General features: G+C 39.8%; 1 protein-coding gene across 1 annotated transcript in view; it reads left to right on the plus strand.

Moving 5' to 3' along the window:
* Positions 1-691: 691 nt before the first annotated feature.
* The window catches only part of DCDC2 (doublecortin domain containing 2), a 69,146-nt gene continuing 42,462 nt past the window's right edge, over positions 692-27,375 (plus strand). The window contains exons 1-5 of the mRNA XM_075052304.1: positions 692-984; positions 5,741-5,792; positions 18,848-18,862; positions 23,639-23,715; positions 23,842-23,973. Of these exons, the coding sequence (XP_074908405.1) occupies positions 692-984; positions 5,741-5,792; positions 18,848-18,862; positions 23,639-23,715; positions 23,842-23,973 (569 nt within the window). The remainder of the gene's footprint in view (positions 985-5,740; positions 5,793-18,847; positions 18,863-23,638; positions 23,716-23,841; positions 23,974-27,375) is intronic.

A 27,375-nucleotide genomic window follows, 5' to 3' on the forward strand; every position in this document is an offset into this window, starting at 1 on the left:
CGCTCAGGTGGCGGGGCCCTTGGTCCGGTTCCCCCTTGCCCCCGCGTCCCTCTCCCTGCCGCCGGGCACGACGCCTCCTCGTCCTCCTTCCCCCTGCCGTCGCCTGGTGAATAATTCCGCCGGGAGCGGGTGGGGGGAGGACAAGCACACGCGGGATAAGGTTTCCCGAGGCAACCAGGGTGATGGCAGGCTCTCCGCGATGGCCAAGCCGGAGGATAAAGACCCTGAGAGGCCGCGGGTCCCCTGCAGTCCATTTCCCTGCTGCGTCCGATCTACCCCCACGCAGTGTTTGGGGTTGGTTTGGATTTTTTGTTTTTTGGTGGTGTTTTTTTTTTTTTTTGCCTGGGTTCGCGTGATCCCCGTTAGCCTCCCCAGGGAGCAGCAGGAGGCGGTTGCCTAGGAAGAGCCGCTCTCCGAAGGCAAGAGCAGAGCCGTTACGGCAATCCCCCCTCCTTTCTCCTCCCCGGGGGTGGTTGTAATCCCTCCCCGCGGCGCCGGGCTCCCTCCTCTGCCTCCCCGGAGGTGGGCCCTGCTGCCCAGGCCCCGGCGTGGGTGTGTGGGGCCTTCATCCGCCCCCCTTCGTGAGGGTGGAGGTGAGAGGGGTGCTGAGGCAGGGACCTTCTCCTGAGCAAACGGGCGCGGGCCGGCGGGTGGTTTGGGGTTGAGCAGGAGGGTCCGAAGGCTGTCGGGCATGACCAGCGCTGGCGCCAAGGGGTCGTGGCTCTCGCAGCCGATGGTGAAGAGCGTGCTGGTGTATCGCAACGGGGACCCTTTCTTCCCGGGGCGTCGTATTGTCGTCAACGAGAAGAAAGTTTCCAACTTTGAGGTGTTCCTGAAAGAGGTGACGGGCAGGGTGAAGGCACCCTTTGGAGCTGTGCGTAACATCTATACCCCCCGGGGTGGGCATCGTGTCCGGCAGCTGGAGGAGCTTCAGAGTGGAGAGCAGTATGTGGCTGGTGGCAGGGAAGCCTTCAAGAAACTCAAGTGAGTGGCCAAAAAGTAACGTAAGATTTATATGGAACTTGAATTATCAGCATTTAGGGTTTGGCACTGTGGCAGTAATTCAGAGGACCCCCCCCACCCCACCCCTTTGATTAGGCATTGCGGAAAGAGGACTTAAAAGGCTGTGACCCAAGGCAAAAGGAAAGGTATTTGTAACAGATAAAACTGCAAAAGGGCTTTAGAGGCGAGCCACAGAAAGGCTGCTGTTGCCATCAGTCGCATAGTGCCATCTCCTTGACATGATGGTAGAAAAGGAGAAACAGCCCTTTAACCCAAAAAGTCATGTAGCAATGGCATGTTGTTGTGATGTGCGTGCTTAAGTGAGGGGCGAGTGTCAGTATTCGCGCTCAGCGGTAACAGGGAGGAAGCTGTCGAAAGGTGGAGTGTTGACAGTCCTGCTGTGAAGTTGATGAGCCTGGGAATTTAATTCCCAGCACTTTCTTTCTTGCTTATTTTTAAAAAGTCTAAAATATTCTACCCAGATATCCACCTCTCCATCACTTCTGTTCATTTTGAGTAGGTATATAGCCTTTTTATGACCAGAATAGCAGAGTCCCTCCTGTTATTTGAGATGACTGCTTGCTTGCTTGCTTGCTTTTCCCTGCCTGGACACCAAGAATTAAGCTGACAGTTTCTCTTTTTTCTAGTGAGTGATGGGGAGAATATCATGGAGGAGATCTGGGCTTTTAGGTGTGTTTTCCATGTGGCTCTGTATGTGATCAGTAATGGTTCTTAATTCTGGCAGTGAATTTCATGGTCTCAATTGCCTAATTACATGTTTTGTTCAGTCTTTGTGGGTGTTTTTCCTACATTTGAATTAAAAAAAAAAAAAAGTCTCAGAATTAACAATCCCTTTCTGGAGGTGGTTGGGAGTTTATATGCTCAACTACCAGCTTTCCAGGATCTTGCTCATCTTGGTTTTGTAGAGTTGAGGACACTACGTTTTTCAGGATAGCTCATTATGTTTCAGGGTGAAACTCTCTGTGTAATGAACAGGATCTCTATCAGCACTCCTACTGTTTTTGTCAGTGGCTGCTTCTGAAGATTTATTGAAGCTTCTTGCGCTTCAGTGTCAAAGCTAGAGAGAAAGATGTATGACAGGCTAAATATAAGCTCCTTTCCCTCTGTACTCTCTTCCATGTCAAATGCAGTCCTCAACTCTCAATAAAGATCTACTGTATCTTTTTGGTATTAAATCCTGTGATTCTGTGGATGGCTTAAAGTTGTTAGTTGTCAGCACATCCTGTCTCACCTCCCTAAATGTGTTTTATGTTCAACAGACAGGCTAAAAGTAAGTGTTTGGCATTAGCATGCACTGTGTAGAGGATTGGGCACTGTGGATTTATTCTGGGTGGGAAAAAGCACTTCTTTTTGTTATGTCATGTTTTATGGTCGGAGTTTTATGGTCAGAGCTTTTCAGGCTTGCAACAAGATACCCGAGTATTTAGTTCAACGAAGAGAATACTTGAAGAAAAGCTAACCTAAAGGACTTGGTGAAAGCAGGCTGGTTTATATATCCCTTGATAGTATGCCATAGTGCTGTGCTGTAGGGAGGATAAACAGGATGACTCGAGATCTTTTCCATTTCTGCATTCAGAGTTGGAGTTCTTCACTACTAGTATTTATTTAAACAGTGCTGTGAATGTTGGCCAGTGCTTTTACAAGCATTAAGACAGGCTGAAGGGCTTATTGTTGATCTTGTTCTTAACTGGGTTGTAGACAGAATGATACTTAGGGAGACATCTTCGCCAGAAAAGTCGGAGGAGAGGAGGGGTTAATTGAAAGGGGTGGTTTTCTGAAAGGAATTGAAGGAATTAAAGAAAAGAGCGTATGTTTGTTATATATCACAGGCAAAGATAAAGCAGTTGCAGTTGTGGGAGACCAAAGCATCTGCCCTAAAGGAGCCGAGTCTGGTCTGATAGCAGCAAGAAGTTTGTACTTTTTTTACAATTTTTTTGCAGTGATGCTTATCGGACACATTCATTGCTGTGTTAGACTATACAGGGCTGAACTTTGAAACGGAGGCTGTGTGGGAGCATAATGGAAAGGAGACAGTGTCAAAGGAGAAGCAGAAGCTGAAAGTGTCATTGCTCCACTTCAAACAGTGCATTTGTTTCTTCTTGGATGCCTTATACTGAGAACTGAATCTTTTTTTTCCCTGTCTGCAGTGAATTCTAGACTAAACTGCACTCACCTTTAGCACGTGAACCTCCATCATTCCAAGCCCTGAATCTTAACATCTCGAAATAAATACCTCTGAGGGTATATAGTCGATATAAGATGCTGATATGTTTCATTTTTAAAATAAAAATAATCAGCATTTAAAAATTCTGCTTTTAGAAAATGGTGTAGAAATTTTCTTTAAAGGAAGAATTATTAGCCAATGTTGGGAATTTTCATAATATATAACAGGTTTCCCAGCTTGTTTCATCATTTACAGGTGTGCTAAGTGCTAGTACACCCTTTGTTGTTGTATATGCAGTGAGGTGTGTTGGTATATTGTAGTTGTCGCAGTGGTGAGTGAGAGTACACGTTCAAGCCTGCACTCCTGTGGACTCTCAGCTTCCTGAAAGAAAACTGTCTATGCTGGAGCTGCTTTCAATTTTTAGCTTTTTTTTTTCCAGCATGCTACTCTACCCTCCTCCTTCCTTTGCCCATTTACTTGTATCTGTGCTCATTAATTAATGGTAGGTTGTCCTCTCTCCAGCAATGTCTCTTTAACAACACTGTAGTTTTATCACTGGCCTGGATAGTCACTGAGTGGAAGTTATTTCTGCTTTCTTAGCAAGTGGGAATACTTTTGTAAAGTTTTTGGTCTGGGATTTGTTTTGAGTGCCATTATCCCAAGATAAGCCTTTGGCCCTATTTAGACCTTTTCAGATTTGTAGATCCCTGAAATTTGACAACTGAATGCCCAGACCTCTGCATAGTGAATTTACGCCTTCGACTATGTATTTGATTGTCACTTTTCTTAGTTCCCCTCATTCACAGATGCCCAGAAAACAAGAACCACAGTCAGCAGCTGTTGTTACAGGCTGTTGGAACTATTTTGTCTGAGACATTTATTTATTTTCAGTTTTGTAGGCTTTAAGACTTCTTTTTTTTAGTCTCAAGAGAACTAGTTCCTTTTTACGTGGAGAAGCTTGCAACAGTAGTTTTTGTTTGTTTTCAAATGTGAGGCTTGGATACTTTGTTTGTAAACATTGTCCTACTTTGCTACATTTACCTTTTCCAAAACATTGGAATGCACTTTCAAGCATTGCCTGGAAGCCTTGCTATGTCTTCCTATCCCCGCACTGAAGCCTTGAAATCCTCGTGACCGTTCTGTGGTACCTTGATAAACGATTGCCATTCCTTCAAAGAACGAACGATGCTTTTTCTTTCTCTTTTTTTTTTCTTTTTTTTCTTGCTCCTACACCTTCATTCAAATCCCTTGAATTCTCGACTTTGGCCAGGCAGGAAAGCTTCCTCTGGCAAACATATGTTAACCCAGTCATTAACTACAGAGCATGACATTACTGGAGGGCTGCCGATGCACTGCGAGCTCTGAGGTCTTTTGATGAGCCTGCGCTGGTGCTTGCCATCAGGTATACCTGATGTTCTCAGGTAGGGTTGTCTAGTCTTAAAAGCCTGGCAAAGCACCTGTGGTTTCCCACTGAAAGTGGGAACAGGGAGAACCTGTGAAAAATGCCCATCACCTAATGTTGGGTTAGATGCTCGCAGCATAGAATAGATGCCCCAGCCATTTTTGTTTTCATGTTTAGCTCTTGGCAGAAGGTGCTGAAAGGTGCTGCTGTACTGAGTTATAACTGCCCACAAAGATGTATCTTCCTACAGCGCTGAGAGCTAGAAACATCTTGCGGTACCAGCAGCTACTGAGAGCTGCATTCATGAGAAGAACTGCTCTCATGGCTCTCCGAGTGCTGACAAGGGAAAGGAGTTAGCATAGTCCGGGGATTTGGACAGTTGCCTGTTTGCCAGTCTATGGGCTACTCGTGCTTGAAGGCTTATTTGATTCCCTTTCTTTGGAAAGGCAACGTGCAGTTAATCCATCACTGAGTGTTTTAACTAACACTTTTGTGTTAATGCAATGTTTTTGTGGGAATATGTACCCTGATGGAAAGCAGTATTGTTCAAATAGATGTATTTTGTTTTCTTGTCCAGTTGAGGCTTGTATTTTGTCTGTTCATAAAATAATTGTGAAGATGCTGTTGGTTCATCACAAACATGAGAAACTAGGACATACAGTGTTCAGATGTGTCCGTGTCCTGTTGAAACACAAGTGGTGTAGATCCCTTTAAACTTTAGCTGATGCCCTGGGTTAAACTTGGGTATGGAGGAAAGCTTTAGATCTATCAGAGACTTACTGTGAGAAACTAAAAGGCAAGATGATGACTTTGAAAACTCTGGTAAGTTGATAATGTGCTGAGATTTATTGAACCACCTTACAATAGTATGTAAGCTTCTTTCTGACAAGGGAGTTATTGATGGTTTCTTCTAATCACCAGTGACTTGAAGGTAGATGGTTGGTTCTCTCCTGCCTTTTGTATTAGCCCGGAGGGCTAGCCTGCAGATTTCTATTAACACTTGTTCATTAAAATCTTGAATTAGTTACTTTTTATATTATTTTGAGGCATGATAAATTTTAAAAGCTTCATGTATGAAGAAAGTGTAGAAATATTTGTATTGTGTAAGTTAGATGCTTCTGTAAATAATCAAAGCTTTTTTCCTTCGACAGCTATTTGGACATTGGAGAAACAAAGAAAAAACCTGCTGAAGTCAATAACGAGGTATGATGTCTGAAATATTTAAGGAGTAAACCTGCAGTTAATGTTAGTGACATGCCTTCATTTATGCCTGATTTATATGTATATTTATTATGTTTAATAATAATACAATTATCTACCATTCTCAACATATTTCAGTGATTATTACTCTGACTGCTCTGACCATGATGCACTGATTATCTTCCCCTCAGCTTTCTGAATTGCCACATCCAGTTAAAAACTTTCAGTAAAGAAAATCTCCTGTTGTCTTCATTGGATCTGGTCATAAACCTAAGGGAACTTTTTTTCACGCAGAAAAAGATGGTGGGAATGAGAACTTTGGGAGCTTTGGACCAGCAAATTTTCTACAAAACTTGGTATTTTCTCCAGAGAAGGGACATTTTTGTTTGAAAAATCACACTTAGTTGAAATGCTTTTCCCAGTCACTGCAAGTGTCAGTTGTAAACTTCTAACTAGTTCTAGTCCATAATTCTTCAAGCTCACCTGTTTCTCTTGAACAGTGCTATGCTATAGCCTGAAGAGAGAACTGCAGGCTTCAAAAACCACTGTATGTGGATTTTTGTGAGTTGCGTGACTCTGCATTATTTTTACTGTTTTATTGTGTATGGAGATAGCAATGATTCCCAACAAACATTTGAATTACAGCTTCTGCCTGACAAGAAGCATCAGATCACTTCTTTTTCAATTTCTTTTGCCTTGTGCTCTCATGCCACTTTTCCAACCAAAACATTAATGGTTTGTGAAGCAGGTGTCTTCAGGCAGTAGGACACCTTGTACTAGAAGACCCTCAAAATTGAGGCCTTAGTGCCCTAATGACATTTACTGTGATACTCAGATACTTCTTATTCAGAGGCTATGAAATACGACACCTGTGTTTTATAATTGATCATAACTTTGTAACCCATATTTTTTTTCTTTCAAATGGGCACAATCAACAGGAAGATGAAATTCAAGTCAGAGATTTGATATACTACTTCAAGTACCATATAAATTTACTCTAAGTTGAATTTTTTTTCCCAGTTTGTTTGTTTATGCAATTGATCAAAACACTGTAGAGAGAGTTCTGTTGTTTTTGTATAGCCATTCACATCTTCCTGTTGTTTGGGTCTTTTTTACAAAGGAAAGAGAACAATCTTAAAAAATAGGAGAAGTTAGTTAAACACTGATGAGGCAGCAGGGTTGTACTCTGTTGCTGATGTGTATATAAAACTGAGCAACACAGGTTCACATATGCACTAAGCTTTCCCATGTCTTTTATTCATAAATTCCATTTTTGACCTCCAGCATTTTCTTATTCCAGTCCTGCGTCTCCTCTGATCAAGTTTTGTGAATCTTGCTGAAACTAGGTACTTGCAGGGTGCACAGGCAGAGAATCAAGTAATTCATCTCACTTTTAATTGTGATCTAAGTACGAGATTATAAATTGGGGGGGCGGGAGGTAAAATGTTTGTACAGTAGCAGTATTGCACTTACCTGAACCTTCAACACATAAAACATAGTTCTGAACCAAAAAACCCCACCTTTGGATGTATGACCAGTCTTACTATTTTTTCTGAATACCTGAATATGTAGATAGCACCATATTTTATGCTGAAACAGTATCTGGGTGAATAAGGAAATTATTCTTACAGGACAAGAAAAAGAACTTGAGGAAATTGCTTCTAATTATCTCTGAAAATGCGGTGTTTTGCATTCAGTATTACGTGTGATTCCTATGAATAGTGTGCAGCTTGACTAATTCCATGTGCCTTTTGCTGAGAAGGTAGTTGTCTTTATGGAAGACTCTTAACCACATCTCCTGATACTGCCAGTTATCAGGACAACCACAGGCTTGCTACTTTAAGACTGTTTTTAAGGCTGATTATTTTGCTGCAAATCCTTAGAAGATTCTTGATATAATAGAAATTCTGTGCAGTTGGATAAGTAGTTGGAGATGTTGTGGGTTTTTTACTTACAGTTGCATGTTTAGTAAAAGAGGCTTCTATTATTTCTTCTGGAATCAGTGCTCATTGTATATTATCTTAACACTTTCAGCCATCTTTCAGGGCTTTGAAGTAAACTAGTATAAACCATCCATTATCTCAGCTTTCTTTCTTCCTATCTGACTTATGTTTGCAATCTCCACGGTCTCTGTGGAGAGCTTAACTCCCCATGTTGAGTTTAACTTTATGTGATTGATTTATTTGGGGAAAGGAGTCATAAAAATGAGATGTAACCCAGTAATAGTCTACAGATTTTTATCTGTGCTTATGAATAACAATTGTTTTCATGCCCAAATGATTTAGTCCTAGGAATGAACTTTCAGGGGACTAGAAGTTTTAATGCCTAAATGTATTTATGTTAAAACAATGCGAGGAAACAAGTTCTGTTTTTACTTTTTTCCAGGCATTCACTTGGAAATCAAAAACCTAGATGTGTTTTAGGACCAGGAGGGGTGGCAGTATTCTCTTTGATTCTGCTGGATTTGTATCAGCAAACAAAAACCCCATGTTTTTCCATGGAGCCTTGTAGCAGTCTTTGATGCTAGCCTACAAAGGTATTTTGCTTTCATAAGGCATTATTTTAGATTGAATTTCAGAAGTAAAATCCTCCCTGTTTTTTTCATTAAAAGAAAAAAAAAATCAGTGGATGTGTGAATGACAACATTGCTAAAGAAAGAAATTTTTGGCTCCATCCTGCAAGCACAGCAAGGTGTAATTTGTGAATCATCTCAATGACTTCACTAGGAAGGTTACCATGGAATTATGCATGTACAGAGAAATTTGTGGGTCAGGTCTGAGTTTTGAGTGTTCTGGTGGGCTGGGGTGGGAGGAGGAGGAAAGAAATTAATAAATTCATTTGGTTGATTATTTGGCTCACTGCAGCTTTGTGGGTTCCTCGCAGATCAAGGACCAGTGTACTAGATGTTGAATAAAAAGCTCACTGATGACCTCATAGACAACTCCAGGCTAACGTTAGGGTGTGTTTTCAGACTGACCTTTGTCAGGGCAATTCCTATGCTCTTTGTGCTGGTGCTGAAGTATTAACCTGCTCTCCTTCATTAGCTCCACCTCCTCCATCCTTCCTTCCATCCTTCCTTCCATCCTTCCTTCCATCCTTCCTTCCTTCCCTTGCTTCCTTTCTTCCTTTCCTTCTTCTCCTCCCCCTAAACCCCCAAATGTTTTTAGAACATAATATAATTTGTCAGGGCTGCCACATGAATGCTCTGGACACCAGTCCATGCTCATGACCTCAGTAGTGCTGCTGTTAGCTGGAGCCTGGAGACAGCAAAGACTGTTCTTCAAGCATGCTCCTGGGGATTGCCTTCCACCTTTCTCAGCTGGCAGCTGGCCTTGCTCTGACCATGGCCTCGAGCGTGAGCAATCACAGCAATAGATGGCCTTGTGCCACAGTACGCCTGAGAGCTGCTGGTGCATTCAGAATTAGTGCAGGGTTTTTTGTTGCCCATGGAAGGAGATGGTCTTGGAGCTGTTAGAGCTGGCTTGCCCTAGACCAAGTTTTGGAAGCACATTGATGCTGGTGTGGAGGTGATGACAGTTTTTCTGTATCTGCATAGTGCCATATATTAAGGATCTGAAAGCTTTAGAAAGGTAGCACAGAAACAGTGTTTGAGAAATTCATGATCAGTGATTAAGGATGATATCATCATGCTTAGGTACAAGGGTATCAATTCTGGTTGTATGAAGCACTTCTAATTTGGCATTTCCTACCTGATGAGAGCTTCTTGGTGCAGGTTTTTCTCCACTAAAACAATTATAAATATCTATTTCTGATTCTGGTTGGTGAGGAGGGAGGCAAAAGGAAGAAAACTTTATGCAGCAGCTGTACATTGTTTGCAGCTGTATGTATTTGTATGCAGCTGTAGGTTTTCTTTTGTTTTAGTTAAACTGCCAAATGTTTGACATCTGCTTTTTGCAGTACTTTAATGTTGTTCTTTGAAGGCAGCATCTCAATTACTTTAAATTTGCATATAACTAGAAAATGTGTGTCAAACTAGAATTAAACAATAAAAAATTCATGTTCAAGATACAGTGTTAATACGGTGACCTATATTCAGAAAGAAGAATAGATGGGAAGTATAAAGCATTAATTTCTTACTAAAATCTCTTCTTACTTTTCTCATGGAGTGACAAGTAGTCCATCAGAAATAGGTTTATCTTCTTTAGTGAAATCTGTGAATCTGATTTTGTAAGGAGGGTGTTCTGGGGTGGGGGAGAAGCAAAAAAAAAAAAAAAATTGAGGAAAATTCTCCATCTCATGGATTCGGAGAACTTATCTAATTAAATCCTTTAGCGTCCATTCTTGAGAGGTGCTGAGATGTAACATTTGGGAATGTGTTCTGTCCCTGACGAGAGCAGTATTATTTCTCTGTTATGCCCTGATTCAGTTTTAGCGGGAGCTTCTCAAATACCATGGTCCTGTTGGCCTGTAAGGTGTACCTTGCCTTGTCTGACACGTTTGGGCTAGCAAGGGTTTACAGCTAGTAAGTGCTTGTGTTCTTTGTGTGTGCTCTACAGCTGACAACAGGAGCTCTGGGGAAGGTTTGGTCAAGAAGGTCTTAATGTTGGTGTGTTCTTATAATGCAGCAGTGAACCAACTATGTAATATTGTGTAATTCATTAAGCACTATCCAGCTATTCAGTGTGAGAAGTGGAACATGCAAATAGATGTGGTTGTCTGTAAGATGGGTCAATGTTGGAATAGGTTGGGAGGATACATTTTTTTTCTGTCTAGACAGATAGATTTATAGATGAGGGTCTATACCACCAAATACTTTATTATAATACCAGTACCTGATTTCACCGTAGGCTGTCTTTGGTGAAAGATGGATGAGGTGGAAAGAGTGTGTTGCATGTCCCCCATCAGTAGTGTCAGCATCCAAAAAAGCATAAGCAGTGCAACGTTAAGAAGGCTTGTATTTCTACTTTTTTCTAGTGTAACAGCTGCACATAGCAGTTTAATTTTGAGGGCTTTTCTTTCAAAAATAAACATTGTTTTAAAAATAGTTGCAGTATGACAGTAATAATAATGCTCTTAAAATCTTGCAAAATAACTGTGGTCTTGGTCTGTGAGGCCCAACCATCAGAGTTGGATCTTTTAAAAAATGTTATTTAAAAGCCCTTAGTCATTCTACTACGGGTACAAATCAGATTTCAGGGTGGTCTTCAATGAAATAATCTCATTATCTATTAATATTTCTGATATCAATGATAGATTTCTTTAATCTGGTGTCTAGTTTCTTAAAATCTAGGTGTTTACCAGTCTAAGGCCTCCAAACAACTGAAATATATGGACCAAATGCTCAGCTGTTGGAAAACAGGTAGATTGGAACATCAATCTACCCTGGATATGGACTTGGACTTATAGCCCTGTCCTCCTGGGTGAAGTATTGTGTATAGACCAGTGTCAGTATAGGATGTTGAACAAGGGAGGGCCACTCTGAGACTTCATTGCATGATGATATAATTTATGACAGAAGTGTATGAAAATGATGCTGAACACTTATTAAATGTTTCTAAGCAGCAGGAGTTCCAGTAGTGTCAGTTCATGGGATGTCTGTAGTTCAGTGATCATTGACTTCAGTAGAGTTTGAGCCATCCCCAGGGCCAGGAAGGAGATGGGATGCCGTTTGTTATGCAAAAATACCAGTGGTAGCTGTGGTACTTTAACAGTCACTGGATGTCAAGGATAGTTAGATGCCTTGATACCATTTTTGCTTTTGGAAATCTTCCTCAGACTGTCGTACTTATGCACATGATGAAGGGAGTAGTTCAAGAGAAAACTGATAACCATGCAGAGGGAAGGAAGGAGTTTATAATGGTAAAGGCCTGCAAGATCCTTTTCACTTCAGAACATCAAACTGCAATTTGTTTAGTTTCACATTAACATCCAATTTCAGTTCCCTGGTTTCTGACGTAATCTTGATGCAGTAACATTTGAGCAATTATCAAGCACATTCTCACAAGTTATCCCTTGCTGCATGCTGCTAGAGCTGGTGGGATTTTAAAGCCACATCTCTGTCTCTTCTCACTTCATCTGCTGTTATGTGTATTGGGCACTTCCTTGCCTGTTTGTACTTTGCTTTCCTTAGCAATAGCAGCAGCACAGCAGTTTAGGAAAAGCACCTTAGCTGTCATGCTGCTGTAACACCAGATCAGCGTGCCACTCAGCTGATTTTCACAGGGCCACAAATTCACTTGACTAGGAGTGTGCATGATGGTCAGAAGGCCGAGCTGCGGGTTATGAAGAAGGAGAAAGAAAAGATCAAATCAGAGCTAAAGGCAGTGAGCAGCAGTGGTGAGGAGAGACTGCCTGTATAAGCAAATTTGTGTCTGGATCAAGCATTTTACTGACATGGCGATACTCCTTCCCTTCTGTTTTGCTGTTTATCCCAGCAGATAAGTGATGACGTCTCTTGCACTGTAGCATTGTGGTGGTAGTTCTGCATGGAAAGCTGGAACAAATTTCCTAGGAAAGGTCTGATTTTTCGATTCCCATTTGATGGCCTCTGCAACAAGCTAATCCCCTAGAATTGCCACATCCCATGTTAGTTTAGACTTTTTGTGGAGAGAGAAGAGGTAGAGACTAAGTTCAGATTTCTGCCTTCTCCCCCTTTCAACCAGGGACAGCTGTAAGGGTGCGGTGAAAGAAGACACTTGTTGCAGAGGCATGGGAAAATTGTGTGTCAGTCTCAGCAGATGGCAGCCAGGCACTTGGTGTTTTTAAATCCTCTGGCAGAGCCCTCACGCTATAATAATATGTCTCAAAACTTTTTACAGTTATGTTACTGGTAGGGAAAGTAGGAAAAAGATTTCATCCTGACCCAAGCTAAAGCTTTGATACAAACTATTCCATCCATCGCTTCTTTTGGTAAGTGAGCTTCTTGTTTTGCAAGAGACATCCCTTTTGTACTGAAGGCGATCTGCAAGTACAAGTACATTTTAAATGATGTGCTTGAGGAATCTAACAATTAATCTCTTGAGGAAATATGGACCAACATTGTTTATTATAAGCTTAATCGTTTGTAAAAGGTACTGAATGTTATTTTCCAATTATAATGTGTAAAGTATGGACATTTATATTTCTCTAGGCACTATCTCTCATCTAGATGGTCTCTCCCTGGTTGCTCAAAAAGATGAATTTTACTTGTCTTTGGGGCTGGGTAAGCTGCTGAAGAATTACCTGAGCTTTTATATTTGCAAATCCTGTAGGCCACTATTTGTTTTAAATTCTCTTTGTTTCACAAAAATGTGTTCAGCTGAAACCTCCTTTCTTCTTTGACTTCTTATGACCAACAGTTTTTTGAATACACTGAAGTAAATGGACTTCTCAATGTGTTATTGTAAAAGCAAAGAATTGCAGGCACCTAAGAAAAGCAGATGTATTTTGATATTGAAGAAGCAGTCTCTTGCAACTGAAAGAAAAAAGGAAGGTTACAATGTCTGTATGAAATAGCATCTATTATTAAAAGTTCATAGTAGGCCTGCCTTAAGGTGCTTTTCTGATGATATAGATAGATTTGCCCTTGCATGATAGCAGACAGGTTTTCTTAGGTAGTAAAAACACTGGGTTTTTCTGTCTGCACTTCACTTTTTCTCCTGGGCTTCTAGGACAAGGTGATTATGTGGCAAGCTCTGACAAAAGTATTTTTTGTGCTGCTCAAGATTCATTGTCATTTGTGTTCCACTTGGATTCTTTTACCCACTTACATTCTAGAAAAGCATTTATAAAGTTATTTAAGAAAATTCTACTTATATGTCTCACTCTACATGAGGCACATCAAGAGTTAGCTGTATACTGTAGAGAGATAAGGATTATGTAGACTCCTTTCCTTAGGTTCACCACTGTTTTCTATGATGTTTAAGCAATGAAAGTATTCTGGTCCACAATTTTATAACATTTGCCTACTTATGGTACGTTTATAACATTATTACCCATCGACTGGGAACTGCTGTAGGGCAGTAAGTCTGAAAACAGATGTTGTAAGAGCTGGTTGGTTGTAGGCCAAGTGTGTGGCTGGTTGAGGAAGGGTCACATTACTCAATTCTTTGAGCAGTGGGTTCATTACGGAGCGCTGTCATTTTAGCATTACAAGTGGCTGTGTATGGCTCTTGGACTGTCAGATTCAGTGATGTGTGTCAGGGGCCCTGGTGTGAGGGATGCACTAGGGACTCACTGCCCGCCACCCAACAGGTCTTGTCCTACCTTTCCAGCTCCAGGTTCTTCCCATGTTCAGCCTGGGTACCCTTCTGCACTTCTGTTGCCTCACACATAGTAGTTGTGTCCTAGTCACATTTTTCTGGTGATTCATCACTTTTTTTTTTTCACTGTTTTACATAGACTTATTTTATTGTTCCATAACTCTAGTTCAATTGCAGCTTCTTCTTTTATCAGGTGGTTTGTGTGTGGTCGTATTTGGAGGAGTATTTGTAGAATGGAATAATCAATATTTTTACTAATGATTCTTCACATTAGTAAAGATTCCTCAAAGCTTTCATACATGTATGATCCGAATATTTGTATCAGAACATCTCTTTCTAGTGAAAACACTTGATGATTACAAGGATTTGAATGAGTGTTTGAACATTTTGAAACTTTTCAATTTCCAGTCCAGTGCCTGTCAGTCCTCACATTGGTCACACGCTGGATGATACAGAGGTGTGCTAGGACGTGGAGTAAAGTGTGTTTCCTTGCTAGGGAACTTCACAGAGTGTGTCTGTTCCTGTGATGAAGTGTGACTGCAGAATGAAACTGTGACTGGCAGAACGTGCCTTCTACTGGTAGTCTCCAGCTGTAGCACATCAGCTTAGTACCACTCCTGCTGTGGGGCCTTGTGGGCCAGACACAGTCAATCGGCAGATCACAGCCTAGGTCAGTTGGCCATCGCGTTCTTGGTGAGATCCTGGGCCAGGAGAGGTTCTCCACTTGTCCAGTGCTGACAGAAGAGGCGGGCACCGTGACAGAGGGATGTGAGGTGGAAAATACAATGTTTGAGACTTGGTAGATCTGCACTTAGCATCAGAATTTTCCAAAAAAGCATCTGAGATGTTGCTATAAAAGTATTTTGAGGAGCTGCCGTTTCTCTGTTTCCCGCTGTTTCTCTGTATTTTAAAATTAATTTCTTTTAGTATCATTTATGGCAATTATTTCTTCTGCATCCTTTAAGTGCATCTTTGTTGCTAGACAGTGGAGTCACCACTCATCTGTCAGCAGTGATATGATTTGATTAATTTGTAAAATTTGAATTTTGGAAGTTTATAATGTTGTCTTGATTTCACAAATTATTTTGGTATATTTATGCTGGATATACCTTGTCCCTAACGTACTTGCATATTTTTTCCAAGTACATTCTCATGAAAAATCCCAGTATTTATAATTACTGTTTATTTCAAACCTAGCGTTTATCATATCTGACAAATAATGTACATGTCTAATCATAAGAAAAAACTTGTCATTGGACTCTTGATTCACTTTAACTTTTAACTGTCAGTTAGAAATGGTTCATTGATATTTTCTCTGTACAGGAGATAGTTTTGTGAGGGTAAGAGAGTGCCTGAATGGATATTAGAAATGATCCCAGCATGTGCAAATTACAGCCATTTGATGTCAAAACAGCCTATCTTCACAGGATATTCTTTCCTAAGAATTAGAAAGAAACAAATGCAATTTGTGCTACCCAAACTTACTGTACACAAAATACTTGTATGTCTGGAAATGATTTGTGTATACATAATATTAATTGTATATATAAATATAAATGTAATATAAATTGTGTATAAAAGTAAGGCATTTCCCTTTTTCTGATGCTGAATTAATTAGGAATTTTACTGTAAGTGTAGTTCCGGGAATAAGATTATCAAAATGCAAAGATTAAAAAAAAGGGATATACATCTTTAATCTCCTGAGCAAGATCTTTAATAGTTAAATTTTATTTGTCATTGTTTGGTACTTAGTATCCTGGTAACATAATTAGTACAACAAGGCATACAAAACAGATACTCTTCCTGAGTGTTCATAATCTAATACCAGGAGGAATCAGAGGAGAACTGACCAGACATCCAGTTAAAACATAAGCTGTGTCCTTTTTTCTCATTGGGCCTATGAATTAATAAAATTTATATAGTTCTGTATACTTGGATTGTGCAATTTTGAGTATTTTGATTAACAGCTGGCTTACAGATGGATTTAGTGGATTTTGGAGCAACGGAAAGACTTGTAGAGGCTTTGGTTCATGCCACTGGAGAATTTCGTGGTCTCTATTGAGTGAGTTTTGAAACTTGAAGGTCGATCTCTTCCGTGATTAACATGTCTGCCTTGTTCTGTAGGGTAACTGCTCTTTCTGCTCTGTGAGGAGACTAGGAGGGAGGGAAGAGATGCTAGTACTGAAGTTTTTAATGAGTCATGCTAGTCTCATTAAAAACTTGTTGCTGCGTACTAAATTGACTTACTGGAAACATTAACAACTTTTACCTTTGATTAAAAATGATGAAAAAATTATTTTGTGGGGGTTGCTTTTTGTTCTTCGGGTGTCACTGTTCACAGGTTCAGGTCCTTCTGATCAGCCATGAAGGCCAGAGACTTCCTTTTGGTTTAAATGAGTCTAAGGAATTTGGGGAAAATACACAAATCCTCAGAGACAAAAATGGTGGGAATTGGCAGTATTATGTCAGTGACAGAAATGAGTATCAAGATCTATTCTGGTTGAATAAAATCTGCTTTATTGATGCCATCATTGTGTGTGTTGTAAGCAGTGTAGGGTATAGCATCATGCAACTTGGAGAAGAAGTAGGAGCTATTCTTGGGATCCAGAAGCAACACAGCTGTGATCTCTTTTGGAGCACTGCACAGGCTAAGTGCCTGGGCAGATAAGGCCATGCCATTGTCTGATTCATCCCAGCTGAAGATCTGTCCCTTAGTCCAATGCCCCAAAACTGTGACAGATCGTAAGTGAAACATTTTTCTTTCCAGGGCTTAGCTAGATGGGGTGAGGCTTACCCCTAGATGCGCAGGGGATATGAATTCCATTTCACTTACCATGGCTGAAAAGGAGGGTGATTTACCTTGGAGGTGAACAGAGTGGCTTTAAACACTTTGGCAATTTTGTAGGAGCTTTGCAGTCTAGAAGGCTCCCTGAATCAGTCCATGACCATTCGTTCTAGCATAGTTCATTTCCTGCTCGCCTATGCTTTATGTGGGCTGAGAAGTTTGTGTACTGCCATGGTGTTGTGACCTATTTATGTGAGCTTGGACATATGCTCAGTTAATAGCAGTTTGAGTGGTGCTTTGTATCCACACCAGTAGAAAGGCCAGTGGTCTCTTGCTCAGGGCTGTTTTGTACTACCCAGTGTACCATCTAGCAATGCAAAGTAGCCAGGGAAATGTAGATTATCCAGGTTAATTACTGTGTAGGATAACTGAAATGGTTTTGCACTGACAAAATACCTCAGTTTGACTCTGCATCTTTCATCAAAGTGTATAAAAATGCCCATTTAAAAGAAGTCGTGTTTCTATGAAATAGATGTTTCCTATGCTGTAATAGCTTTAGAAAACTTATCGTTCTAATTTGCTTTTGATCACTGAACCTTGAACATTCCTTTCTTTCACATCACAGGGTGGTGATGGTGTGTATAAATGGGATTTTGGTTCTTTTGACCCCAGTTCTACCCTAGGGGAATGCAAATATTTGTTCTCAATTTTCCTGAGCACATTGATTAACAAACAGGCCATTGTAACAAACTGGCAAAGCCATGGCTCATTGCATGAGCTGATAAATTTGGAATGTGACATTGTGTTGAAATACTTAAAACTTCAAAAGGTTAGTTATAAAGTGACATTATTCATATGAGTGAGATGCTCATAGCACCCAAGACTACATTGATACAGCTACAAGAAAGGCCAGCTCTTAAACCTGTATAAATCAAACCAGCACAGAGCATCTGATTCAGGGAGGTTACGTTTTTTGACTGGTTTGCTGCCATCCAGTATGGCTTTATAAATACATGTAAACCTGTAAATCTTGCAGTTGTTCAGTTGCCCCCTTTGATGAGGGGCACTTCTGCTAAGAAAAGGTAATAAATCAGATAGCCATACCATTTCTTAGCTATGGATAACTAGCCTGTGTCTTCATGGCAGCCTGTGAAAGTGCTGCCAGAACTCTGTATTTAGCATGTCTCTAATTATTTAATATACACTGGAGGAAAAAGAAAAGCTAAGAATGGCACATTTCTATTTGAAACTATTCTCAAGTGCATATAAGTCACCTTTTTAGAAACTAAATACACACAGCATGTTCAGAGGACAAATAAAATACTATTTAATGAACTGTATACTTTTTGGATATGCAAGCATTGATTCTCTGAAGAGACACACACCTCTTGCAGGTCCTGAGTAGCCAACAGGAGGCTGAGAAGTTTGCTGAGTCTGTCCCACTTTCCAGTCTATATTTGAATAATAAGTGAGAAAAGTATAATGCAGTGTTCATAGAAGCAAAAACTTTATACATGGGGATCAGCAAATAGGTTCACACCAAACAAAACAAATACACATCATTTTGCTACATCTCCATTTTAGGGATGAAGTTTTTTACCTTCTACTGGTTAACACACTTCTGAAGAAAGAAGTGAAAACCATCCATTTTTATCTATGTATTCCAAACTAATGTGTGGGTTGCTCAGAGTCCTTACATGAATAGCCATTCTCCATGATGCTTTCCCTGTAATGCCACATATGTAACACTTCTTTGAGCTAGAAGCATTGCATGAGCAAGCCCATCTGTAGTGTTATAAAAAGAAGTAACATGTTTTTAGCTGATCTTCAGTCTTTCATGTGGTCAGTTGAACATAAACATAATAGAAATTTCTGCATGAAAATTATATTAAATGGGTGTATATATGTATGTATACTCATATATTATATACATGTATACACATGTGGATATGCACACACTAATTCAAAATGGTTTTCTTAGAAAAGCTGTTTTTCATATGTGTACATATGACAGTATACCTGAGATAATGGTATGGATGCTGATCATTTTGTTTTGTTTTTTTTGCCAACAGCCAACAGTGGAAGATGTAAGTACCTAAAGTAGATTGTGCAATGTGTTGTATATGTTTCTTAAGTGTTTTGTTTGTGTTTGTTAAATTTTGTGAATATTTTAGCATATTTTTTAGCATAAGGGAAAAATGCATAGAATGTTGTTATAAAGCAGCTGTGAGGGTATGGATTTTTTTTACCATGTTTCAGTTAGATGCCGATCTGCATCTTGGCCTTGTATTTTCAAAGGGATGTTAGGAGGCACTCAGCTGCAGCTAACATTCAGCAACACAAATTCAACCACAGTGAATTATGACTGAACATGAAAGCTGGGCTCCAAGAGCTTCTCTGTAGAATGTACTGTGAAATTCAAGTGTTTACAGAGATCTCAAACACTGCAGATTGATCCCCAGTCCCAGAACCTAGCCTGTGTTGAGTTTAGCTGCTTTGTTTTCCCTAGACTCTGTAAGGTGCTTTGCAAAGTTATTTCACAGGTGGTAACTCCTCTCTGAAGCAAGAAAGATACACACTGCTGTCGGTGTTAAGAGGCACTGTGGGAAATAACAAATTCTTTGTAGAATAGAAAGGTAAAAATTATGGTGGTTTTCAATGTCTGTGATCCCATGCTGTATTTACAACTGTGTTTATCTCTTGTTGCCTTGCAAATTCTCATCTGATTGATTGCCTCCAGCTTCAAGTTCCCTCTGAGTTTCAACTGATACAATGCTTTCTCCTTCCTCCCCTAAATACTTTGTGTTGCTGCTGTATGTTGTCGTGTAATACCTCAGATGAGTATCTCATCACAAATTATGAAATGTTGGCAACATTTGTCAGTAGGATATGGAAGCTGCCCTTGAATGGGTCTTTTCAAACAAACTGAAAATGTATGAATTTTAAAGATAAAATCATAATGCGGTTAGACCATTGATTAATGTAAATATGCTGACGTAAATGGGAAAGTACTGATGTACATCAGCTGAGAATGTGCCTGGTGAAATTAAAAGAAAATAAAGGGTTTAGGGGGCTAGTGATGCTGGTCTCTTAATGTCAGCACAAACTTTCACCCAAGACCACATCGTTGTTAATATGTAACTCTGCAGTGCCAGAGAGGTCAGGCTATTCCTGCCACTGCAACAACCAGACACTGTGGTACCTCCTACGAACAACACAGGAGCAGAAGCATGTATTCTTTAATTAAATCCTGGATCAGGTCTTCCGCTGGGGTGGTTTGGCATAATTCCATATACTTCAAAGGAACTAGATTGATTCACAGTGGCTGAGCACTTGGTCTTTTATTAACGTATACTTCTGTATATTGAATATATGAATTGTATATACTATGCTGTAGCCAGAACATACATTGGGCATCTCTAAGAGTTCTCTTGTGCATTGTGGAATATTATATTATACTATATTGTAGTTGCTTGCATGTCTGCATGCTTGCCAGCTTCAAAATCAAAGGTGTTCTGCACAGCTCATTTGCAGCACCCCTGTGCAGGCACTTCCCTCTGTTTTTTTTAAATTTTCTTATAATTTATATATTTATATTCTCCTTTCCTCTCTCTCATCTGCAGCATCAGAGCGTCCCTGTTTCTTGGATGAATATAAAGAGTTTATCTTTCTTTTGGCCCTGAAGCAGATCAGGTGTAAAACATGCCTTTAGAAGGCAAGAAGTCCCAAAGATATTAGTTATCCCTCTTCTTCCAGGCAAACAACAATAGCCTAAACATCTGCCTAAGAGCATATGGACCCCAAGAGAAGAGGCAGTATGCTTGCCCCTGCTGTTCATGTCGGGTGGAGCAAAAGACTCTTCAGAGAGTTCTGTGCCACCACAGTCAGGCATCTGTTTAATTTAGTCTGGGCTACTCTGCTCCAGGCACCCAGAAACTGAGGTCTTGTCTATGCACTGTGCTAAATACTTGTGGGTGTTTTAATAGTGTCATAGTAATTTTAGTGTTTCCATGTACTGATTCTTGTGGTGTTACGTTAGCAAATGTAATATTGCACTAACGTATTCTTTTCACCTTTTAATATAGCAGGTACATTTGATGTAAACATGCTTAGCAAAACAACGCAAGATTGCATTTTGTTCTGGTTTAGGCCGTGTTTAGGTAGAAAAGACAAATATGAACTCTCTGCCCAACCTGGTCCCATCTTACAGTCCCCTCCAGTTTGCTTGTTTAAGAACAGGGCTGACTTGTTAGGCCACAGAAGGCTGCCAGAAATATTAATGACTCTTTGACAGAGTAACCCAAAAGACAGACTCACAAGCTGATGCCACAGTATCTATTATTGGCAGAAATACAGTCCTTCGAATAATAAATGAGCCCTTAACATCTGTCAGGTTGCTTGTTTTCTCAGGGGCCTGGTGATTGGGCTGCATGCAATAACATGATGGCCTTCTGAGGAGCCTACATCAAAATTAATGGTTTCATCAGCTTGCAGGAACAACTAAATAATTGGGCACACCTGGGACTATACTAAAGGGCTCATTTATGCTTAGCAAACACTTTTTAACTAGTTTCAGTAAATTGTGGGTCACTGAAACCTGAGTGTTGCAGATTGGATCAGAGAACTTAGTTTGATGGACTGTTTGGAGTATGTGGGAGCTTGAGCATAGGTATCAAGAGTATAAGTGAGCATCAGGAATGGATGAGGAATCAACTTTTAGAAAAATCAATTTAAGACCTTACTAGTTATATCTTGAATGCTTTACAGGGGATTAGCCTGGCAACCTAGCAGCTCTGCAGAAAGGTGTAAGGGCAGCCAAAGTTTGGACCCTTAATGGATGACAGCAATAGAAATGTTTTCAGATGTTGCAGTTTAAGGTGTGTTTTTTCTTCCTAGAGACTCAGTAAATTTTCATCTCTAATTTTAGTGACATAAATGACCAGTGATGCTCTGAAAAATGTGCTTTAAATTTTTCTGCAGAATGACTGAGCTCCTAAAAGATTTGGCAGTCTCCAAAAGTTTCTTTGCCTCCCCTAATGAGGTATATGATAACAACCTCTTACTCTCTTTCCAAGCCTGTAGTAGTAGATGTGAATCTTCCACCTGATTCAGAGCATACCTGGAATTAACAGCAAGTCTGTGAATTGCAATTACCTTAGGCATTAAGGCATAGCTTATGTACAGTGTAGTACAAAATTTCTCATTGTATGAGGCCAAGACAAACATGTATCTATGAAATAAATCTTACGGAGTAAATATACTACCTAGTAAATTGCTTACATAACAGGAAGGTCCCCAGCCATTCCAGGAGCCTGCTTCCTAGTCTGGTCCACAGGCAGTGCTGAAGTGAGTTGAATTCAGAATAGATATGCTTCTTTTTTAGTAAACATTGAGAACAGATTTTGTTCAACAGATTTACCTGTTGCTGTCTTTCACTTGAAGTGATTGTACATCAAGGAATGCCAGTTTTGCTTTTGTTTTCTTGGTTGTTTTTTCCCCTAAGAGAGCTATCTTAGCTCCAGAATTTATGTGCTTGGTGCAGAATTTGCTGTGTGAGGTTCTTCGGGTTATGTGGGAAGTCAGATTTGATTATTTTAATAATTTTTAGCCAGTTTGGAATATCAAGTGGGTTGAGCAACTCTCATGCGTTTTTTCAGTACATACAAGAGAAAGATCTGGAAAGCAGTCCTGTCAGTACTAAATGTATTTGTGTGAAAATCCAAGCAAAAACTTAAAGCACTGGAGTCCAGACCATTTTCCATAAATGAAATGAGAAGTATTGGTTAAGTTAGCACACAGTGTGATAAAGCTGCAACACATCACGTCATTAGACTGCTTTTTATATTGACTGGAATGTTGCCAGTTTAAATAAGCTTTGTACATCTATTTGAAAGCATGTCTCTATGCATGCTGGCTATTTAATCCTTTAAGCTTTTATAGTCTTTTTTAGAAATGTAGCCAACTTGTTAATGCATGTACTATGACTTTTGAATATATGTTTGAGTTTGACACCTTATTTTGATTTGCTAATTACGGAGAATTAAAAGAATCTTCCTAATGATTTTTCAATGATTTTGGAGTTTGGGTTTATCCTTTTTTTTTTTTTTTTTTTTTTTTTAAATTGGAAAGTGTGTTTATAAATGCAGTAGGGAATCCTAGCTAGGCGGTATCGCATAACTTTCTGTTCAGTATAATGCCATTAATGTCAAGCCACCTAACTGATCTCAATGCAGTGTCTGTTCAAAAGAGTACAGGGAATAATGCTGGGAATTAAGTGGCCTATGTTTTATTCTGAGAGCTAAAAATCTGCAGTTCACCTCACTTGTGAGTCATTGCCCTAAAATGAGCATAGTATTCAGCAACCTTTTTAAATCACTGATGGATTTGGATGTAAAGACCTGTACAAGAGCAAAAGTACTTACTACATAATAGCAGAGAGACCTAGAGGTGGCATTTATTGTTAAAAAGAGAAGATGGTTTAATTGTCTGGGCCATGGTTATGAGGAGTAAAGACTTAAGAGAGCAAGAACAACATTTGGCAGTGTTGCCTTGGGCCTCTAGGAACAGTAGCTGAGAAGTCACCAAAGATATCCATACAATTCTGACCTCTCAGTGGAAACCATACGTTGTGCCATGCTGCACAGTGGTATACTATGCTGTGGTTGTTATTCAACGTGTATATAAACCTGCAGCAGTAATTGTGTACGCTCTGTAGAAGGTGAAGCTGAAATGGAGTAAAATGCATATTTTAAAAACAGGAACTTCCTTCTGCAGATACGCTGCCCCCCTTGCTGGTGGTAGTCAGGGCAAACTCTTTCCCAATGTGAAGACTGAGTAATTTCTAATTCTTCTTGTCCTTGCAGGTCAAGCCGGTTACTCACAGTAGAATCACTGTGTCAGCACGGTTTCGAAAACCACTCCAGGAACCCTACACTATTTTGTAAGTAGAATTTTCAGTTAGTGAACTGCCATTTTGGGGCATAGGGTGGGGTGTTGGTGTCTTAACTTCAGATGATTTTTTCTTTTTAAATGTTCCTCCAAATTATTTTACTTTGCTTTATTTCAGTCTGATTGCTAATGGAGACCTTATTAGTCCTGTAGTGCGCCTCCTCATTCCCAGGAAAACACTGAATCACTGGGATCATATTCTCGAAATGGTTACAGGAAAAGTTACCCTCAGAAGTGGAGCTGTTCACAGGTATAAAGAAGCTGATATTTGCAAGATACATTTGATATGCATAGATATGTTTTTAAAACTCCATAGGTAGATGTAATGGATCATTCCTGCTTCATGGGAAATTCCACTATAAGAAAAATAAAATACACCAAAAAGCCACAAAATGGGAATATGTTCACTCCAAGTAACCTTCAGGTTTCATTTCAACTGCTATTCAAAAAAAGAAAAACCTCAATTTGTTTCAGCTGTTATTTCCTGATTAAATATTCAGTTAGCAGGCATGTAGTAATACAATAGTAATGCACTATATTTATTATTAATTATTAAGTTACATGTCAGAATAAAATAAATGAGCACGGTAAAGTTGGTGAAGATTGTTTGGAATGTGCAATAACAGATGTGATCCATGTTATCTTATAATTTTGATAGTTCTTTAAATTCATTGGGGCAGACAATTTCAGGGAAAATATTATAGATTCTTTGGTTTTTGAAGACCTGTGCTATGACTAGGATGTGCTTTATACTCAGCCAGGGAAGCCTCCTAATAAAAGCCAAGGCTAAAGTTGTAGTTGGGGGTTTGCCAGTTCCAGTATCTCAGCTGGTCTGAGTTGTGGTATCCCAGGAATAGGAGGTAACCTCTTGAATAGGTAAGTTTCAGTCCCTTAAGGCTTTTACACTCTAAAATAATCTCTCTAAAGTAGGATTTGGTAGTTGTTGCAAGTTTTAGAGCAAAATGATATATGCAGTTTCCATGAGAAACACTGCAGTGTAAGCGGGCTGCCAAGGTCTGTACAAGCAAATTACTGACATTCCAGTGTTGCCCCATGCAGAGCACATTACAGAAATCAGAAATCCGTTCCTCAGGTGGAAGGGGCCTTTTGTGGAAAATCGTTCTTCACAGCTTACGCAATTTCTGAGGCTAAGCTTGCAAAATCTTTCTCAAATCAGCAAAGATAAGGTAGTCTTTAAGTTCTTCTCATTGCTTTCCCAGAGCCGATAAAGTCGATGAAAGATTAAGGTAATGCTATCTGTTGACTTTTAGCTCTCATCTAATTTTTCCTCTCAGCCCTGCATTTCTTTGCTCCTAATTATCTGGCTACTTAGCACTTTTACTTGCAGTAAAGTAAACCTATACGCGTGTCACAGCTTTCTGGATCTGATTCTCAGCTGGTGTAACTCAGAAGTGAGCAAAGTAACAGTTATTTACAACATACCAATTCTTTCTGCTCTCAGGTTTGTTAGCAATTTCAAAACCTTTCATATTTTATTCTCATTACTTGGTGTCACTCCTTGGCGAAACTGAATGATGTACATGAAAGCATAAATCATTCTGTACGTAGACAGGACTGCTTTTGAGAAGTTCCCCTCAGTGTTCAGCTTTAATCCTTTAAAAGATAAGATAACATACATGCTATTTTGAATTATTTAATGTTTTCCTTTTTCTGGTTTTCTATTAACCCAGTTTTCATTTTCTTTTCCTTAAAATGCTAGGAATACATATTAAATACGTTAGTAAAGTGATCGTTGTTCTTTAATAAGTTACACATTAATTGCTGGGGTTTACTGAAACTATGTTAGCATTAAGGGAGGTCCTGTAAGACCACTGATGCTGGGAAGATATAATTTCTCATTAAAGAGGGGTAAGTGGAATTACGAGAACCTGCATTATGTATATAGCAGTTTTTCTTTTCCATGTTATTAAAAGACATACAAAGCTGCCAAGTCTTATGCAGTTTCACGCATGTGGTTTTTTAAAAAAAAAATTATTGATCATCCCCATCAGAATAGGAATGTAAGTAAGAAATACGAGAGAGGAGACAATGAGAAAGTAGCTTTTCTGCTTGCCAGATTGTGCATGGGGATGGGGTGCAGCAACCTGATGGGCAGGTACCTGGGGATTTGGGGATATTGGTTCTGCAAGTTGTGTCTTCGTTGTCTCCTTTGTCAGCCTGTACGCTTGCTTTGTTTTGGCTGCCACTTTTTGGCTTGGATTCAGGAGGGAAAATGGAAGTCCACTGACATCCCACAGGACAAGCCCTAGGTCATCTCCCAGTGACCAGAAGAAGTGACCACAAAGACATCTTTGTTGCTTAATACTAGCCAGAGAGAACCCAGCTGGTCTGTGAATGGTTGTGGCCAGGTGGGTGGGTAGAAGGCTTCAGAAGTAAGTGTCGCAAAACTTGAGTGATGCTTGTTAAGTCAATAGTCATTTATTTGTTTGAAGTTCCATTTTTCTAAAATGCATTTTTAAATTCACTTTCATCTTCAGTGACTGATTATGTTTGATTCAGTTGTTGTGATTAATATTTTCAGGGTGAAGAATACAACTAGAGATTGCCAGATTAGGCATAACATTTTGGGGAGTTATATTAAGCAAACAAATTTTGTGCATTAAATATAACATTAAAACACAAGCAAAGTGAAAGATTGGGAACAAAACCCCACAGTCATGTTTGTATGTACTCCTATATACCTGCACACCATACAAATCATATAAAACAGTTCTTGAACTGTGGTACACTGATTTGCTGTTTTGTCCCCCAAGTTCCCCAAAGCAAAATGTAATCTAGCAAAACACAGTGAGATTAATTTGGAAATAGACCTCTTGCTGATTTTTAGATTGCTTGTTTTATTTTCATTGTTTGTGTGTAACTGTTGTCTGCGTGGTTGTGAAACATAAATTGCTCTTTGACTTGCTGGCATGCCTGTGAAATATTTGCACTAAAAAGTAAATATAAGTAATATAAAGGGGGTGCTTCAGAGTTAGCATACCGCTTTGCAAGGAAGCAGCAATGTGATCAAGATTTCAAAAAGCTGCAATTTCACCTTTGAAAACTTTCAGTCTTTGCACTTAGAAAACCAAGATAGTTCTATATGGCAGGAGGCACCTAGAAAATCAAGGTACTTTCATCAGGGGAATATAAGAAAGACATGGACACGCTGGAGCAAGAGCAGCAAAGGGCCACAGAGATGAAGGGCTTGAAGATGCCTGTCATGTGAGGAGGATTGGGAGAGCTGGGACTCTGCAGCCTGGGGAAGACAAAGCTGGGGGGATCTTGTTAATGTGTATAAACACCTGCTGGGAACAAGTGAAGAAGTCAGAGCCAGGCTTTTCTCAGTGGTGCCCAGTGACAGGACAAGAGGCAATGGGCACAAACTGAAATACAGGAAATTCCACGTGAACAGAAGAAAAAAAAAATTTACTGTAAGGGTCATCAAACACTGGAATACATTGCCTAGGGAGGTTATGGAGTCTCCATCCTTGCAGTTACTCAAAACACACCTGGACACAGCCCTGATCAACCTGCTTTAGTTGCTCTTGTTCTGCTCAGGGTGATTGGACTAGGCGGTCTCCACAGATCATGTCCAACCTCAGCTATTCTGTGGCTCCTGGTTCTATAAACTGCATCTTTTTTTTTCTTC

The sequence above is a fragment of the Buteo buteo genome, chromosome 20 (genome assembly GCF_964188355.1).
Source record: "Buteo buteo chromosome 20, bButBut1.hap1.1, whole genome shotgun sequence".
NCBI classification, from domain to species: Eukaryota; Metazoa; Chordata; class Aves; order Accipitriformes; family Accipitridae; genus Buteo; species Buteo buteo.